The sequence below is a fragment of the Tursiops truncatus genome, chromosome 1 (assembly GCF_011762595.2).
Source record: "Tursiops truncatus isolate mTurTru1 chromosome 1, mTurTru1.mat.Y, whole genome shotgun sequence".
NCBI classification, from domain to species: Eukaryota; Metazoa; Chordata; class Mammalia; order Artiodactyla; family Delphinidae; genus Tursiops; species Tursiops truncatus.
In genome coordinates this window covers 46,359,983-46,380,444 of record NC_047034.1, presented here as the reverse complement: position 1 = coordinate 46,380,444, position 20,462 = coordinate 46,359,983, and the positions used below count along the sequence as shown (strand labels likewise).

Here is a 20,462-nt window from a genome sequence, read left to right as displayed (position 1 = left end):
GTATGTTCCAGATGAAGGAACAAGATAAAACCCCAGAAGAGCAACAAAGTGAAGTGGAGATAGGCAATCTACCTGAAAAAGAATTCAGAGTAATGATAGTAAAGAGGATACAAAATCTCAGAAAAGGAATGGAGGCACAGACTGAGAAGATACAAGAAATATTTAACAAAGGACTGAAGATATAAAGAACAAAGTTGAACAATACAATAACTGAAATGAAAAATAGACTAGAAGCAATCAATAGCAGAATGAATGAGGCAGAAGAAAGGATAAGTGAGCTGGAAGACAGACTATTGGAAATCACTGCTGCGGAACAGAATAAAGAAAAAAGAATGAAAAGAAATGAGGACAGTTTAAGAGGCCTCTGGGACAACATTAAACTCATAAACATTCACATTATAGGGGTCCCAAAAGGAGAAGAGAAAGAGAAAGGGCCTGAGAAAATATTTGAAAAGATAATAGCTGAAAGCTTCCTTAACATGGGAAAGGAAGCAGTCACCCAAGTCCAGGAAGTGCAGAGAGTACATAGAGGATAAACCCAAGGAGGAACATTCCAAGACACATAATAGTCAAATTGAGAAAAATTAAAAACAAAGATAAAATATTAAAAGCAATGAGGGAAAAGCAACAAATAACATACAGGGAATCCCCATAAGGTTATCACCTGATTTTTCAGGAGAAACTCTGCAGGCCATTAGTGGCATGATATACTTAAAGTAATGAAAGGGAAAAAGGTACAACCAAGCATACTCTACCCAGCAAGGCTCTCATTCAGATTTGATGGACAAATTAAAAGCTTTACAGACAAGCAAAAGCTAAGAGAATTCACCAGCACCAAACCAGCTTTACAACAGATACTAAAGGAACTTCTCTAGGTGGAAAAGAAAAGGCCACAACTAGAAACAAGAAAAGTATGAATGGGAAAGCTCACCAGTAAAGGCAAACATACAATAAAGGTAGGAAATCATCCACACACAAATATGGTATTAAAACCAGCAATCATGAGAAGAGGAGACTAAAAATACAGGATATATGAAATGTACTTGAAATTAAGAGACCAGCAACTTAAAACAATCTTGTATTTATATAGACTGCTATTATCATTGTAACCACAAACAAAAAAAAAAAATCTACAATAGATATACACACAAATAAGAAAAAGGGTGGGCCCGGGTAGCTCAGTCGGTAGAGCATCAGACTTTTAACCTAAGGATCCAGGGTTCATGTCCCTGTTCAGGCGGAAAATGAGCTTTGGGGACTTCCGGGAAGATGGCGGAAGAGTAAGACGCAGAGATCACCTTCCTCCCCACAGATACACCAGAAATACATCTACGCGTGGAACAACTCCTACGGAGCACCTACTGAACGCTGGCAGAAGACCTCAGACCTCCCAAAAGGCAAGGAACCCCCCACGTACCAGGTTAGGGCAAAAGAAAAAAATAAACAGAGACAAAAGGATAGGCACGGGTCCTGCACCCGCGGGAGAGAGCTGTGAAGGAGGAAAAGTGTCCACACACTAGGAAGCCCCTTCGCGGGCGGAGACGTCGGGTGGCGGAGTGGGGGAGCTTCGGAGGCGGAGACTGCGGGTGACGGAGACTGCGGGTGGCGGAGTGGGGGAGCTTGGGAGCCGCGGAGGAGAGCACAGCAACAGGGGTGTGGAGGGCAAAGCGCAGAGATTCCGCGCAGAGGGTCGGTGCCGACCGGCACTCACTAGCCGAGAGGCTTGTCTGCTCGCCCGCCGGGGCGGGCGGGGCTGGGAGCTGAGGCTCCGGCTTCTGTCGGAGCACCAGGAGAGGACTGAGGTTGGCGGCGTGAACACAGCCTGCAGGGCGTTAGTGCACCGCGGCTACCCGGGAGGGAGTCCGGGCAAAAGTCTGGACCTGCCGAAGAGGCAAGAGACTTTTTCTTCCCTCTTTGTTTCCTGGTGCACGAGGAGAGGGGATTAAGAACACTGCTTAAGAGAGCTCCAGAGACGGGCGCGAGCCGCGGCTAAAAGTGCGGAGCCCAGAGACAGACATGAGACGCTAAGGCCGCTGCTGCCACCACCAAGAAGCCTGTGTGCGAACACAGGTCACTATCCACACCCCCTTCCGGAGAGCCTGTGCAGCCCGCCACTGCCAGGGCCCCGGGATCCAGGGACAACTCCCCTGGGAGAACGCACGGCGCGCCTCAGGCTAGCAATGTCACGCCGGCCTCTGCCGCCGCAGGCTCGCCCCACACTCCGTGACCCTCCCTACCCCCACCACCCGGCCTGAGTGAGCCAGAGCCTCCGAATCAGCGGCTCCTTTAACCCCGTCCTGTCTGAGCAAAGAACAGACGCCCTCCGGCGACCTACACACACAGGAGGGGACAAATCCAAAGCTGAGCCCCTGGGAGCTGTGAGAACAAAGAAGAGAAAGGGAAATCTCTCCCAGCAGCCTCAGAAGCAGCAGATTAAAGCTCCACAATCAACTTGATGTACCCTGCATCTGTGGAATACATGAATAGACAACGAATCATCCCAAATTAAGGAGCCCTGTGGATGAAAGGCTCTTGGTGCTGCAGCCAGGAGTCAGTGCTCTGCCTCTGAGGTGGGAGAGCCAACTTCAGGACACTGGTCCACAGGAGGCCTCCCACCTCCACATAATATCAAACGGTGAAAATCTCCCAGAGATCTCCATCTCAACGCCAGCACCCAGCTTCACTCAACGACCAGCAAGCTACAGTGCTGGACATCCTATGCCAAACAACTAGCAAGACAGGAACACAACCCCACCCATTAGCAGAGAGGCTGCCCAAAATCATAATAAGTCTACAGACACCCCAAAACACACACCAGACGTGGACCTGCCCACCAGAAAGACAAGATCCAGCCTCATCCACCAGAACACAGGCACTAGTCCCCTCCACCAGGAAGCCTACACAACCCACTCAACCAACCTGAGCCACTGGGGACAGACACAAAAAACAACAGGAACTACGAACCTTCACCTGCAAAAAGGAAACCCCAAACACAGTAAGATAAGCAAAATGAAAAGACAGAAAAACACACAACAGATGAAGGAGCAAGATAAAAACTCACCAGACCTAACAAATGAAGAGGAAATAGGCAGTCTACCTGAAAAAGAATTCAGAATAATGATAGTAAAGATGATCCAAAATCTTGGAAATAGAATAGAAAAAATGCAAGAATCAGTTAACAAGGACCTAGAAGAACTAAAGATGAAACAAACAATGATGAACAACACAATAAATGAAATGAAAAATACTCTAGATGGGATCAATAGCAGAATAACTGAGGCAGAAGAACGGATAAGTGACCTGGAAGATAAAATAGTGGAAATAACTACTGCAGAGCAGAATAAAGAAAACAGAATGAAAAGAACTGAGGACAGTCTCAGAGACCTCTGGGACAACATTAAACGCACCAACATTCGAATTATAGGGGTTCCAGAAGAAGAAGAGAAAAAGAAAGGGACTGAGAAAATATTTGAAGGGATTATAGTTGAAAACTTCCCTAATATGGGAAAGGAAATAGTTAATCAAGTCCAGGAAGCACAGAGAGTCCCATACAGGATAAATCCAAGGAGAAATATGCCAAGACACATATTAATCAAACTGTCAAAAATTAAATACAAAGAAAACATATTAAAAGCAGCAAGGGAAAAACAACAAATAACACACAAGGGAATCCCCATAAGGTTAACAGCTGATCTTTCAGCAGAAACTCTGCAAGCCAGAAGGGAGTGGCAGGACATATTGAAAGTGTTGAAGAAGAAAAACCTGCAACCAAGATTACTCTACCCAGCAAGGATCTCATTCAGATTTGATGGAGAAATTAAAACCTTTACAGACAAGCAAAAGCTGAGAGAGTTCAGTACCACCAATCCAGCTCTACAACAACTGCTAAAGGAACTTCTCTAGGCAAGAAACACAAAAGAAGGAAAAGACCTACAATAATGAACCCAAAACAATTAAGAAAATGGGAATGGGAACACACATATCGATAATTACCTTAAATGTAAATGGACTAAATGCTCCCAACAAAAGACACAGATTGGCTGTATGGATACAAAAACAAGACCCATATATTTGCTGTCTACCAGAGACCCACTTCAAACCTAGAGACACATACACACTGAAAGTAAGGGGATAGAAAAAGATATTTCATGCAAATGGAAACCAAAAGAAAGCTGGAGTAGCAATTCTCATGTCAGACAAAATGACTTTAAAATAAAGACTATTAGAAGAGACAAAGAAGGACACTACCTAATGATCAAGGGATCGATACAAGAAGAAGATATAACACTTGTAAATATTTATGCACCCAACATAGGAGCACCTCAATACATAAGGCAAATACTAACAGCCATAAAAGGAGAAATCGACAGTAACAGATTCATAGTAGGGGACTTTAACACCCCACTTTCACCAATGGACAGATCATACAAAATGAAAATAAATAAGGAAGCACAAGCTTTAACTGATACATTAAACAAGATGGACTTAATTGATATTTATAGGACATTCCATCCAAAAACAACAGAATACACATTTTTCTCAAGTGCTCATGGAACATTCTCCAGGATAGATCATATCTTGAGTCACAAATCAAGCCTTGGTAAATTTAAGAAAATTGAAATTGTATCAAGTATCTTTTCCGACCACAACGCTATGAGGCTAGATATCAATTACAGGAAAAGATCTGTAAAAAATACAAACACATGGAGGCTAAACAATACACTACTTAATAACAAAGTGATCACTGAAGAAATCAAAGAGGAAATCAAAAAATACCTAGAAACAAATGACAATGGAGTTACGACGACTCAAAATCTATGGGATGCAGCAAAAGCAGTTCTAAGAGGGAAGTTTATAGCAATACAATCCTACCTTAAGAAACAGGAAACATCTCGAATAAACAACGTAACCTTGCACCTAAAGCAATTAGACAAAGAAGAACAAAAAAACCCCAAAGTTAGCAGAAGGAAAGAAATCATAAAAATCAGATCAGAAATAAATGAAAAAGAAATGAAGGAAACGATAGCAAAGATCAATAAAACTAAAAGCTGGTTCTTTGAAAGGATAAACAAAATTGATAAACCATTAGCCAGACTCATCAAGAAAAAAAGGGAGAAGACTCAAATCAATAGAATTAGAAACGAAAAAGGACAAGTAACAACTGACACTGCAGAAATACAAAAGATCATGAGAGATTACTACAAGCAACTCTATGCCAATAAAACGGACAACCTGGAAGAAATGGACAAATTCTTAGAAAGGCACAACCTGCCAAGACTGAATCAGGAAGAAATAGAAGAGATGAACAGACGAATCACAAGCACTGAAATTGAAACTGTGATTAAAAATCTTCCAACAAGCAAAAGCCCAGGACCAGATGGCTTCACAGGCGAATTCTATCAAACATTTAGAGAAGAGCTATCACCTATCCTTCTCAAACTCTTCCAAAATATAGCAGAGGGAGGAACACTCCCCAACTCATTCTACGAGGCCACCATCACCCTGATACCAAAACCAGACAAGGATGTCACAAAGAAAGAAAACTACAGGCCAATATCACTGATGAACATAGATGCAAAAATCCTCAACAAAATACTAGCAAACAGAATCCAACAGCACATTAAACGGATCATACACCATGATCAAGTGGGGTTTATTCCAGGAATGCAAGGATTCTTCAATATACACAAATCAATCAACGTGATACACCATATTAACAAATTTAAGGAGAAAAACCATATGATCATCTCAATAGATGCAGAGAAAGCTTTTGACAAAATTCAACACCCATTTATGATAAAAACCCTGCAGAAAGTAGGCATAGAGGGAACTTTCCTCAACATAATAAAGGCCATATATGACAAACCCACAGCCAACATCGTCCTCAATGGTGAAAAACAAAGCATTTCCACTAAGATCAGGAACAAGACAAGGTTGCCCACTCTCACCACTCTTATTCAACATAGTTTTGGAAGTTTTAGCCACAGCAATCAGAGAAGAAAAGGAAATAAAAGGAATCCAATTCGGAAAAGAAGTAAAGCTGTCACTCTTTGCAGATGACATGATTCTATACATAGAGGATCCTAAAGATGCTACCAGAAAACTACTAGAGCTAATCAATGAATTTGGTAAAGTAGCAGGATACAAAATTAATGCACAGAAATCTCTGGCATTCCTATACACTAATGATGAAAAATCTGAAAGTGAAATCAGGAAAACACTCCCATTTACCATTGCAACAAAAAGAATAAAATATTTAGGAATAAACCTACCTAAGGAGACAAAAGACCTGTATGCAGAAAATTATAAGACACTGATGAAAGAAATTAAAGATGATACAAATAGATGGAAAGATATACCATGTTCTTGGATTGGAAGAATCAACATTGTGAAAATGACTCTACTACCCAAAGCAATGTACAGATTCAATGCAATCCCTATCAAACTACCACTGGCATTTTTCACAGAACTAGAACAAAAAATTTCACAATTTGTATGGAAACACAAAAGATCCCGAATAGCCAAAGCAATCTTGAGAACGAAAAACGGAGCTGGAGGAATCAGGCTTTCTGACTTCAGACTATACTACAAAGCTACAGTAATCAAGACAGTATGGTACTGGCACAAAAACAGAAATATAGATCAATGGAACAGGATAGAAAGCCCAGAGATAAACCCACGCACATATGGTCACCTTATCTTTGACACAGGAGGCAGGAATGTACAGTGGAGAAAGGACAGCCTATTCAATAAGTGGTGCTGGGAAAACTGGACAGCTACATGTAAAAGTATGAGATTAGATCACTCCCTAATACCATACACAAAAATAAGCTCAAAATGGATTAAAGACCTAAATGTAAGGCCAGAAACTATCAAACTCTTAGAGAAAAACATAGGCAGGACACTCTATGACATACATCACAGCAAGGTCGTTTTTGACCCACCTCCTAGAGAAATGGAAATAAAAACAAAAGTAAACAAATGGGACCTAATGAAAGTTCAAAGCTTTTGCACAGCAAAGGAAACCATAAACAAGACCAAAAGACAACCCTCAGAATGGGAGAAAATATTTGCAAATGAAGCAACTGACAAAGGATTAATCTCCAAAATTTATAAGCAGCTTGTGCAGCTTAATAACAACAACAAAAAAAACCCAATCCAAAAATGGGCAGAAGACCTAAATAGACATTTCTCTAAAGAAGATATACAGAGTGCCAACAAACACATGAAAGAATGCTCAACATCACTAATCATTAGAGAAATGCAAATCAAAACTACAATGAGATATCATCTCACACCAGTCAGAATGGCCATCATCAAAAAATCTAGAAACAATAAATGCTGGAGAGGGTGTGGAGAAAAGGGAACCCTCTTACACTGTTGGTGGGAATGTAAATTGATACAGCCCCTGTGGAGAACAGTATGGAGGTTCCTTAAAAAACTACAAATAGAACTACCATATGACCCAGCAATCCCACTACTGGGCATATACCCTGAGAAAACCATAATTCAAAAAGAGTCATGTACCAAAATGTTCATTGCAGCTCTATTTCCAATAGCCCAGAGATGGAAACAATCTAAGTGTCCAACATCAGATGAATGGATAAAGAAGATGTGGCACATATATACAATGGAATATTACTCAGCCATAAAAAGAAACGAAATTGAGCTATTTGTAGTGAGGTGGATAGACCTAGAGTCTGTCATACAGAGTGAAGTAAGTCAGAAAGAGAAAGACAAATACCGTATGGTAACACATATATATGGAATTTAAGAAAAAAATGTCATGAAAAAGCTAGGGGTGAAACAGGAATAAAGACACAGACTTACTAGAGAATGGACTTGAGGCTATGGGGAGGGGGAAGGGTAAACGGTGACAAAGCGAGAGAGAGGCATGGACATATATACACTACCAAACGTGAGGTAGATAGCTAGTGGGAAGCAGCCGCATAGCACAGGGAGATCAGCTCGGTGCTCTGTGACCGCCTGGAGGGGTGGGATAGGGAGGGTGGGAGGGAGGGAGACGCAAGAGGGAAGAGATATGGGAACATATGTATATATATAACTGATTCATTTAGTTGTGAAGCTGAAACTAACACACCATTGTAAAGCAATTATACTCCAATAAAGATGTTAAAATGAAAAAAAAAAACTATCAAGAAGGAAAGGATCTGCTTATAAAGCAGTGAGTTCTCCATCACTGGAGGTATTCAACACCAATGGAACACCCAGTTGGTAGGGATGCTGTGGTGATAACCTTGAGGATTTTCCATTCTGGTGAGCATTCTCATTGACCTTTCCAGTGTCTGAAACCTCACCATTACAGATATCCCTGGACATTAAAGTCCTGTCTAATAAATGTCATTTAAAGTCATTGATATTCCACATAGTAGAGAAAAGTTTGCAGTGCTCTGTGCACGGGTAGGGATAAGTAGGTAATGCTGCGAGATGGGGAGAGAAGGTCTGGGGCCAGGTGTTGGCCCCCTTAAGGGCCAGCTCTCATTAGGCAGCCCAGCTGGGAGCAGGAGGAAGAGCACAGAGGCTGAGCACCTGAACCTGGGGCAGCAAGTGGGTAAAGGAAGGGACCTCAGGGCCATGGCTATCAGTGGCCTAGGATGCAAAATCTGCAGCTGCCTTCGCTCCAAACGGATGCCACCTGCCATTGGGTTTGAGGCTTCCCTCAGCTTCCCCTGCAGTTGCATCATCCCTGCCTGAGCCCCAGGCAAAAGCTGCAAACTGAAGCCGGCTTTGGAAATGTACACATGTAACCACATTCTCATCCTTTTGGAAAAAAAAAAAAAGAAAAAGGAATCCAAATAAAACACTAAAGATAGTCATCAAATCACAAGAGAACAAAAGAGGAAAGAACGAAGACCTACAAAAACAAATCCAAAACAATTAACAAACTGGCAACAAGAACATACATATAATTACCTTAAATGTACACGGATTAAATGCTCCAACCAAAAGACATAGATGGGCTGAATGGATACGAAAACAAGACCCATATATATGCTGTCTACAGGAAACCCACTTCAGACCTAGGGACACATACAGACTGAAAGTGAGGGGCTGGAAAAAGATATTCCATGCAAATGGAAATCAAGAGAGCTGGAGTAGCAATTCTCATATCAGAAAAAATAGACTTTAAAATAAAGACTATTACAGGAGACAAAGAAGGACACTACATAATGATCAAGGGATCAATCCAAGAAGAAGATATAACAATTGTAAATATATATGCACCCAACATAGGAACACCTCAATACATAAGGCAAATGCTAACAGCCATAAAAGGAGAAATCAATAGTAACACAATAATTGTGGGGGACTTTAACACTCCACTTACATCGATGGACAGATCACCCACACAGAAAATCAGTAAGGAACACAGGCCTTAAATGACACAATAGACCAGATAGACTTAATTGATATTTATAGAGCATTCTGTCCTAAAGCAGAATACACATTCTTTTCACATGCACATGGAACATTCTCCAGGATAGATCACATGCTGTGCCACAAAGCAAGCCTCAGTAAATTTAAGAAAATTGAAATCATATCAAGCATCTCTTCTGACCACAATGCTATGAGATTAGAAATCAACTTCAAGAAAAAAAAAAACTAAAACAAAACAAAACACACAACGCATGGAGGCTAAACAATGTGCTACTAAGCAACCAATAGATCACTGAAGAAATCAAAGAGGAAATCAAAAAATACCTAGAGACAAATGAAAATGAAAACGCATTGATCGAAAACCTATGAGATGAAGAAAAAGCAGTCCTAAGAGGGAAGTTTATAGCAATACAACCCTACCTCAGGAAACAAGAGAAATCTCAAACAACCTAACATTACACCTAAAGCAACTAGAGAAAGAAGAACAAAGCCCAAAGTTAGTAGAAGGAAAGAAATCATAAACCTCAGAGCAGAAATAAATGAAATAGAGACAACGAAAACAATAGAAAAGGTAAATGAAACTAAAAGCTGGTTCCTTGAAAAGATAAAATTGACAAAACGTCAGCCAGATTCAACAAGAAAAAAAAGGGAGAGGGCTCAAATCAATAAAATCAGGAATGAAAAAGGAAAAGTTACAACCAACTCCACAGAAATACAAAGGATCACAAGAGACTACTACTATCAACTATATGCCAATAAAATGGACAGCCTAGAAGAAATGGACAAATTCTTAGAAAGGTACAATCTCCTAAGACTGAACCAGGAAGAAATAGAAAATATGAACAGACCAATCACAAGTACTGAAATTGAAACTGTGATTTAAAAACTCCCAAACAAAAATCCCAGACCAGACGGCTTCACAGGCGAATTCTATCAAATATTTAGAGAAGAGTTAACACCTTCTGAAACTGTTCCAAAAATTGCAAAGGAAGGAACACTCCCAAACTCATTCTATGAGGCCACCATCACCCCAATACCAAAACCAGACAAGTATACTACAAAAAAAGAAAATTACAAGCCAATTATCACTGATGAACATAGACACAAAAATCCTCAACAAAATATTAGCAAACAAAATCCAACAAGACATTAACAGGATCATATACCATGATCGAGCGGGATTTATCCCAGGGATACAAGGATTTTTCAGTATCCACAAATCAGTGTGATACACCACATTCACAAACTGAAGAATAAAAACCATTATGATCATCTCAATAGATGCAGAAAAAGCTTTTGATAAAATTCCACATCCATTTATGATAAAAACTCTCCAGAAAGTGGGCATAGAGGGAACCTACCTCAACATAATAAGGGCTATATATGACAAGCTCACAGCTAACATCATACTTAATGGTGAAAAGCTGAAAACATTTCCTCTAAGATCAGGAACAAGACAAGGATTTTCACTCTTGCCACTTTTATTCAACATAGTTTTGGAAGTCCTCCACAGCAATCAGAGAAGTAAAAGAAATAAAAGGAATCCGAATTGGAAAAGCAGAAGTAAAAAAAAAACTGTCACTGTTTGCAGATGACATGACTTTATACATAGAAAACCCTAAAGATGTTACCAGAAAACTACTAGAGCTCATCAGTGAATTCTGTAAAGTGACAGGATACAAAATTAATACACAGAAATCTGTTGCATTTCTATACACTAACAACAGAAGGTCAGAAAGAGAAATTAAGGTTACAATCCCATTTATCATCGCCTCAAGAAGAATAAAATACCTAGAAATAAACCTACCTAGGAATGCAAAAGACCTGTAACTCCAAAAACTTAAGACACTGATGAAAGAAATCGAAGATGACAAGATATACCATGTTCTTGGATTGGAAGAAGCAATACTGTCAAAATGACTATACTACCCAAGGCAATTTTCAGATTTAATGCAATCCCTATCAAATTACCAATGGCATGTTTTACAGATTTAGAATAAAAAATCTTAAAATTTTTATGGAAACACAAAAGACCCTAAATAGCCAAAGCAATCTTGAGAAAGAAAAACGGAGCTGGAGAGATCAGGCTCCCTGACTTCCAGCTATACTATAAAGTATGCTGCTGGCACAAAGACAGACATATAGATCAATGGAACAGGACAGAAAGCCCAGAAATAAACCCACACACCTATGGTCAATTAATCTACAACAAAGCAGGCAAGGATATACAATGGAGAAAAGATGTCCCTTCCATAAGTGGTGCTGGGAAAACTGGACAGCCACATGTTAAAGAATGAAACTAGAACATTCTCTAATACCATACACAAAAATAAACTCAAAATGTATTAAAGACCTAAATGTAAGACCGGATACTATAAAACAGAGCAAAACAGGCAGAACGCTTTTGGACATAAATCATAGCAATGTCTCTTTGGTTCCACCTCCTAAAGTAATGAAAATAAAGACAAAAATAGACACACGGGACCTAGTTAAACTTAGAAACTTTTGCACAGTGAAGGAAACCATAAACAAAATAAAAAGACAATGTACAGAATGGGAGAAAATATTTGCAAATGATGTGAACTACAAGGGATTAATCTCCAAAATATACAAACAGCTCATGCAGCTCAATATCAAAAAAACAAACCACCCAATCAAAAAATGGGCAGAAGACCTAAATAGACATTTCTCCAAAGAAGACATAAAGATGGCCAAGAGGCACATGAAAAGCTGCTCAACATCACTAATTATTAGAGAAATGCAAATCAGAACTACAATAAGGTATCAACTGACACTGGTCAGAATGCCCATCATCAAAAAGTCTACAAACAATAAATGCTAAAGAGGGTGGGGAGAAAAGGGAACCCTTCTACACTGTTGGTGGGAATGTAAATTGGTACAACCACTATGGAGAACAGCATGGAGGTTACTTAAAAATCTAAAAATAGAACTACATATGATCTAGCAACCCCATTCCTAGGCATATAATCTGGAGAAAACCGTAATTCAAAAATGTACATGCAGCCAATGTTCAGAGCAGCACTATTTACAATAGCCAAGACATGGAAGCAACCTAAATGTCCATTGACAAAGGAATGGATAAAGAAGATGTGGTACACATATACAATGTAATATTACTCAGTCATAAAAAAAGAATGAAATAATGCCATTTGCAGCCACATGGATGGACCTAGAGATTATCATAGTAAGTGAACTAAGACAGAGAGAGACAAATATCATATGATGTCACTTATATGTGGAATCCAAAAAAATGATACAAACGAACTTATTTACAAAATAGAAACAGACTCACAGACTTAGAAAACAAACTTATGGTTACCAAAAGGGTAAGGTGGAGGGGAGGAATAAATTAGGAAGTTGGGATTAACACACACACTACTATATATAAAATAGATAATCAGCAAGGACCTACTGTATAGCGCAGGGAAATAAATATACTCAATATTTTGTAATAACATATATGGGAAAAGAATCTGAAAATTATAACTTAATCACTTTGCTATACACATGAAACTAACACAACATTGTAAGTCCATTATACTCCAATATAAAATAAAAATAAAAAACATTTCAGACAAAAAAGGTCTTTCAGATCATTTCCCAAAGATGGTATAGGATTTCTAGCTGTGTTTATAGTGGTTGGAAGGGGACAACAAAGGCCAGATGTGAGAATCCTGAGTTTGCTTTCAAGTCACCAGAGTTTCAGCCTGGGGACTTGATATTTTCTGCACAGTTCTCCAAATTCTGGTGGTAAACACAAGACAGAAAATGCTTTGGGAAAGATACAGTCCACAGTAAAAGACCTAGGAAGCCAAGAGTAGCCCCAAGGGGGTTTCCTCCAGGGGAGAATGAATGACACCTGCCTGGCTTTCTCCCTCTCACCCAGCTCTGCCTATGCTTCCTCCTGGGTCCTGTCTTCCATGAACAACTCCTGCAACACAGGATGTACCCTCAGCCATTCCTACCTTCCCCAGTCTACTCATGCATCTGTGATCCATTACTTTTGTCTGGAGCCTAGTTGTTTCCACTTGCCTGGACCAAGTTGAGGAGGTCCGGCTTCCTACCTGCTACGTAAAGCTGACTTGCTCTATTTTGCCCTAAAGCTATCTCTTTCAACATTCAAGGGATCCCACTTATCGAAACATCCTAGGATTTGTAGAATAAGTCTATGTTCACCTTCAGTTCTTCTGAGGACAAATATACCTGTCTCTCAGCCAATGTCTCTTCAGAGCAAAGAGCCTGAATTTCTCTCATGTACCAAGTGGAAGAGAAAATCCTACTGAGCGCTTGAGATGTGGCCAGAGTGACTGAGGAACTGAGTTTGTGCTCAATTTATTAATTTTACTAGATTCAAATTGTAATTTAAAAATTGAAGATGTGTAAAATAATATTTTCTGTTAGACAAAATGTATTATTTCAGTAGGACTACAGTTTACTTCAACAGTTGAAAATTTAGCAGCTGTATTGAGATGTGTTATATGCATGAAATACATACTGGATTTTGAAGACAGTATGAAAAAAGAATATAGACCATCTCATTAATACGTTTAAAATATTGATTATATGTTAAAATAATATTTGATATGTTGGATTCAATAAAATGTATTATTAAAGTTAATTTCACCTATTTTTATCTTTTTAATATGATTACTAGAAAACTTTAAACGATGTTTTTCACATTATATTTCTACTGACATGCTGCCCTAGATGATTTCAATGGCTTGTTCTATTCCTCCCACTTACTATTTTCTTTTTCTGGAGAAACTTAATACTGCAGTCACAGACAGTCTATCTGGTTTCATGTTTTGAGTTCAAATAACATTTGCTTTATTCATTTCAGAAAATGAGATGTGAAAAATTTGAAACCACTAATTCTTTATGATTACATAATAGATTTCAATGAAATATTTTGACTTGATCAGTCCGGGAAATTTAGGAAACATCTTTTTTTCCTGTAGCCTTACCAGGACAATAACTTTTCTTTCTTGGATCTGTTGGTACTTTGTCCTGAGAAACGCATCAACCAAATTGGAAGTGAACTGGGATGTATGTCACCTCTAAGCCTTAGACTGCCCAAGTCCAGTCCTCTGTGATTCCAAGGCTTAAGGGAAAATCACCTTTGCACATGTCATGTAAGCATAAAATAGCTTTCAGCCTCCATGCCTGTGGGGCCTTAACCACAGGCTGCAGAGCCATAGATTCAGAAAGGCTGAGGTGCGGGGACTTCTGGAGGATTTTAGGAACAATGATCTGAAGAGACAGTGCAGAATCTAATCACATGACAGGGTGCCAGTCTCTTTATTACATAGTCCTGGGTCTATTTCCCACAGGTTACTTGAGCCATTACTGGGTTTCTTTTGAGCTCAGAATGGTACATTTTCTAAGAGAACAAGTATTCCACCCGGGCCCATAGTTAAGTTTCCCTCCAAGGATGGGAGGAGCAGGGACAGCTTGTCTGCTGCAGCTGCTGCAAAGGAACAGCCTCTGATTTGATGAAACTGCCTTTGACACACAGCTGGGAAGTGAACATAATGCTTGGGAACTTTCTGCCTCATTGGAGGGAAGTAAAAAGTGTCATCTTAGCATAAAAAGAAAAAGAGAGAGCTCAATTCCCAGAGGTAGCAGGCAACGAGCATTAACTAAATTGTCAGTTTGGAGCCAGTACTCCCTTGATGAGCCTGGTTTTTCTAAGACAGCCTCTGAGCCTCCACTAAGCCCAACTTCAGTGTTCTCCCTGTTTGCACAGCTTCCCTCCCCAACAGGAGCTCTCGCACTGACCTTCCAAACCTCCCACACCATCAGAGGCTACAGAGGAAACCTGTTCTCCTGGGAGCTGAGGCTCAAGTGTGACACAGGAACCTTGCCCTTGAATGGGTCCTCCCTCTACATACTCCCTCCATGTACCACACTGGTTCATGAGTGGATTTCTGCTGTGTTCCCAGGTGAACACTCAGTCTGAAGGCCCCTGATCTGCAGGTAGACTCCAGGTCTCAAAGAATCTCCCAAAGTTTCTTTCTCACCCTGAGGAGCATAGAGATGCAAAATCTAATGGTTATCCCCTACTCACTTCTTGTTTCTGGGAACATTTATGGAGAGAAAACCAGGTAAATGGAAGCTTGAGCTGCACCTCCTACGAGCTGGGGCTCTCTGCCCCTTGGAAAGAACTGAAAGCCTCTCAGTACTCTTTGAACAGCTTGTCATCTTGTCACTCACATCAGTTCCCAATCCAGCTGGACTCGATCAATATCATCCATCAGCTTCATGAGCTTCTTCTTAAACTGATGTTCAAAACGCACATCATCCTCAATAACGAGAGTCTTCTCCAGCTCTCGGTCAATTACCTGGAAAGGCCAGTGGGAAGATACCTTATGAAAAGTTGATACTTATTTATCTAATAAAAAATAGGTATCAAAAAGTCAAAAGTATAGTAGCACAACATGTAGTAGCTCATAACTGGAATCTAAGCCAAAGTCCATCAACAGTAAAATGGATAAATAAACTGTGGTGTATTTACAGCAATGAGTGTAAATGATCTACAGTTAAATGCAAAGTTATGGGTGAATCTCACAAAGGTAATGTTGAGAGATTGAATGGAACCATACGGTGTGTACACATAATAAAAGGAAAAATGTAGACAAAATTATTCTGTGCTGTTAGAAGTCAGGAAGTGGTCACCCTTGGGGAACTGATGGCTAGGAAAAAATGCAGAGAAGGGCTGTGCTTCTGGGGTGCTGGTAACCAGTTTCTTGATGTAGGTGCTGGTTAACCTGGCTGTATTATTTAATTTGTAAAATGTCGTTGGCCAGTATCTTATGATCTACATATTTTTTCCTATAAAATTTAAAGTTTATCTATAAAACAAAGTTTCTTGAACAAAAGAAGATAGGCATAGACTGGATCATTAAAAGGGAGAAGGCCCTTTCAAGAGGACCTTCTTTGGGGACTCTCTTTTCTTGTGGGAACTGACCCTTAACTAAGAACCCCACACTTTAATACCACCCCTATCAATGTCTGATCTGTAAGACAGGGGTTCAAGTCCTGGCTCTGCCCCTTCTTGCCTGAACAAGATAACTATTTTCTCTTGGGTAAAATGGGCCCATCTCTCCTAACCCATCTCACATGACTTCCGGGTGATTTCTTATACTGAGTCACTTGATAAATGATGACATGCTAGATAAACACAAGGCATTCCTACTGAGGATGAGGATGCATCACTAGGCGTGTGGTCCCCAGAACGTGGGTGTCTTCCCCTATCATCATCCCAAGTGGCACCAAGGCTACCCTTCCTTGTTTGTCACTGGCCTTGTGTCAGAGGGAGACATAAGGCAATGACAGCTTCCAAGCACACTCCCAGAACAGTTATGGGTTCACTTTATATCTGGCCCGAGTTCACCTACAAGGTCCCACTCTCCCTCCTCCTCATTAAAGAACTGCACATTGAAATGAAGCGTTATTTACCTCTTTCCAGACAGAGTAGTGGCTAAGGAAGCAGCCAATTTCACCCCTAGTTAGAGGCCTGGAGGAGTAGGGATCTCGATATCCTGGCAGCATTTCAATATTCAGGGCCTTCAGCTGGCTTGTGTTGAGTGCCCTGCAAGACAGAACATGCCCCAAAATTAACAGGTTGAGAGGTCCCCACCACAGAAGCCAGAAGGAAGAGTTCTGCATATTCCCCGGAGCCTTTCTGCACACTGAGAAGGACTCCTCATGTTTCCCATTATTCCTTACAAGTTCCTCAGGGTTAATGTGTTGTGGTAGCATTATGAGCTTTGTGAGGACAAGAAAGAGTCTTATACTTGATATACCCCTCGCAATGCCCGACACAGTTCTTAAGTGTCATCACTATTGACAACTATGAAAAGGTATTTTCCTAGTGAAGGAGAGTGGCTAACAGAAAGCTTAAATACTATTAAACACTGGAAGGGATGAGGACAGGAAGGAATCAGAAGAGAAATTGTGTGTATGTGTACATCTTTCCTTTGGACATAAAAAAAGATTAAAGATAAAAATGCAGAGAGAATCTTGTAAGCAAGAGAGAAGTGACTCACTACATACAAAGTATTCTCAGTAAGATTAATAGCTGATTCTCATCAGAAACCATGGAAGCCAGGAGGCAGAAGATTGATATATTCAAAGTGCTGACTGAAAGAGACTGTCAACCAAGAATTCTATATCTAGTCAAGACAGCCTTCAAAAATGGAAAAATTAAGATATTCCCAGATAAACAAAAAGAGTGTCACTAGTAGATCTGCTCTACAAGAAATACTAAAGGGAATCCCTTAGGCTGACATGAAAGGAAACTAGACAATAACTCAAATCCACATAAAGAAAGAAAAGCACTGGTAAATATAACTGCATAGGTATCAATAAATACAAATAATGTAAGTGTTCTTTTGTTTATAACTTCCCCTTATCTGATTTAAATTATAGCTGCATAAAGCAATAAGAGCAAATAATGTATAAAGAAATAATTTGTGTAACAATAGAACAAAGGAACGGGGAAGGAATGAAGCTATATAGTAGCTAAGTTTTTATATAGTATTGAAGTTAAGTTGGTATTTTTTTTATTGAGGTTTAGTTGACGTATAACATTAGTTTCAGGTGTACATAAGGATTCAATATTTTGTAAAATGATCCCATGATAAGTATAGATAGCATTCATCACTACATAGCTACAACTTTTTCTTGTGATGAGAACTTAAGATTTATCCTTAGCAACTTTCAAGTATGCCATACAGTATTATTAACTGTAGTCACCACATTGTATATCTCATGACTTATTTTATTCAAAAGTTTATACATTTTACCTCTTAACCTATTTCATTCACCTCCCAATCCCACCTGTGGCAATGAATCTGTTCTCTATAAGTTTTGTTTTGTGTGCTTTTAGATTCCACATATAAGTGATATCATATTTGTATTTCTCTGACTTATTTCACTTAGCATAATGCCCTCAAGGTCCATCCATGATGTCACAAATGGCATGACTTCCTTCTTTTTCATGGCCAAATAATATTCTATTGTATAGATACACACATATTTTCTTTATCCATTCATCTACTGTCAAACACTATGTTACTTCCATGTCTTGACTATTATAAATATTGCTGAAATGAACATGGGGGTGCATATATCTTTGAGTTAGTTTTTAAATTTCCTTTGGATAAATACCCAGAAGTGGAATTGCTGGATCACATGGTAGTTTATTTTTTTGAAGAACGTATGTTTTCCACAGTGGCTGCACTGATTTATTCCCAACAGTGAACAGCATTCCTTTTTCTCCACATCTTTCCCAATACTTGTTATTTCTTGTCTATTTGATAACAGTCCAATAAGTGGGAGGGGAGATCTCATGGTTTTGATTTGCATTTTCCTAATGATGAGTGATGTTGCTCAACTTTTCATGTATCAATACCTGTTGGTTTTCTGTATGTGTTCTTTGGAAAAATCTCTATCCAGATCCTCTTCCCATTTTTAAATCAGACTTTTTTTTTTTTGCTGTTGAGTTGTATGAGTTCTTTATATATTTTGAAAGTTAAACCCTTAACAGATATATGACTTGCAAATATTTTCTCCCATTTGGTAGCCTGCCTCTTTATTTTGATGGTTTCCTCTGCTGTGCAGAAGCTTTTTAGTTTGATACAGTCCTACTTGTTTAATTTTTTGTTGTTGTCACCTTTGCTTTTGGTGTCAAATCCAAAAAATCATCACCTAAGCCAGTGTCAAGGAGTTTGTTCCCCCCTGTTTTCTTCTAGGAAGTTGGTATTAATATGAACTAGATTGCTATAAATTAAGATGTTAATTGTAATCCTCAGGGCAATCACTGAGAAAATAACTAAAAATATATATAGGAAAAGAAACAAAGGAATTAAAATGTTAAAGTAGAAAATATCTTTTAAACATAAAAGAATGGACATTCTTATGCCTCATAAGAATGGAGGCATAGAGGAACAAATAAGACATAAGATGTATCGAAAACAAATAGAAAACAGCAGGTGTAAATCCTACCTTATCAGTAATCACATTAAATGTGAATGGATTAAACCCTGTAATCAAAGACAGAGCTTAGCAGAATGAGTTTTTAGAAAGACATCCAACTATGTGCTATCTACAAGAGACAGACTTTAGATTCAAAGGCAAATAGGTCTAAAGTAAAAGGATAGAGAAAGATATACCATGTAAACAGCAACCACAAGAGAGCTGGAGGAGCTATACTGCTGTAATATCTGACAAAAAAATTTAGACAAAATTACCAAAGCAGAATATTTTATAATGGTAAGAGTCAATCCATCAGGAAGATATAATTATAAATACATATGCATCTTACAATAGACCAAAAACATGAAACAAACTGACCTAACTAAAAGGAGAAACAGAAAATTCAAAAATAGTGGGAGACTTTAATACCCCATTTTCAGTAATGTATAGAACTAGCCAGGAAACAGAACCAATTAGACCTAACATTTATAGAACACTCTACCCAGAAGCAGCAAAATACACATTCTTCAACTGTACGAGTAACATTCTCTAAGACCATATGTTAGACCATAAAGACTATACAGACCATAAAGCCTCAGTACACTTAAAACGATGACTGAAATCATATAAAATATGTCCCACAATCATGATGAAATTAAAAATTGATAGGAACTTGGAAAATTCAAATATATGAAATTAAACAACACACCCCTTAACAAGCCAATGAGTTAAAGAAACCACAAAGGAAGTGAGAAAATATTTTGAGACAAATCAAAATGAAAACATAGTATACCAAGGCTTACAGGATGCACCTAATGTAGTACTTAGAGGGCTAGTTACAGCTACAAACACCTATGATTAAAAAAAAAAAATCTCAAATAATCTGCTTTTCCATTTTAAGAAACTAGAAAAAGAGCAAAGTAAACCCAAAGCAAGCAAAAGGAAGGAAACAAAGACTAAAGTGGAAATAAATGAAATAGAGAATAGAAAAATAGAGAAAAAATAAGACCAAAAGTTGGTTCTCTGGAAAGAACAAAATTGATAATCCTTTAGCCAAATAAAAG

The 20,462-nt window shown here is 39.0% G+C and overlaps 1 protein-coding gene across 6 annotated transcripts in view; it reads right to left on the bottom strand.

Annotated features, from left to right (window-relative positions):
- COLGALT2 (collagen beta(1-O)galactosyltransferase 2) overlaps positions 1 to 20,462 on the bottom strand; it is a 148,434-nt gene that overhangs the window by 18,616 nt on the left and 109,356 nt on the right. For all 6 annotated transcript variants that reach the window (XM_073803626.1, XM_073803627.1, XM_019952566.3 and 3 more), the window contains exons 9-10: positions 16,879 to 17,011; positions 15,634 to 15,761 (exon numbers count right to left, since the gene is read on the bottom strand). In XM_073803626.1, the coding sequence (XP_073659727.1) occupies positions 15,634 to 15,761; positions 16,879 to 17,011 (261 nt within the window). The remainder of the gene's footprint in view (positions 1 to 15,633; positions 15,762 to 16,878; positions 17,012 to 20,462) is intronic.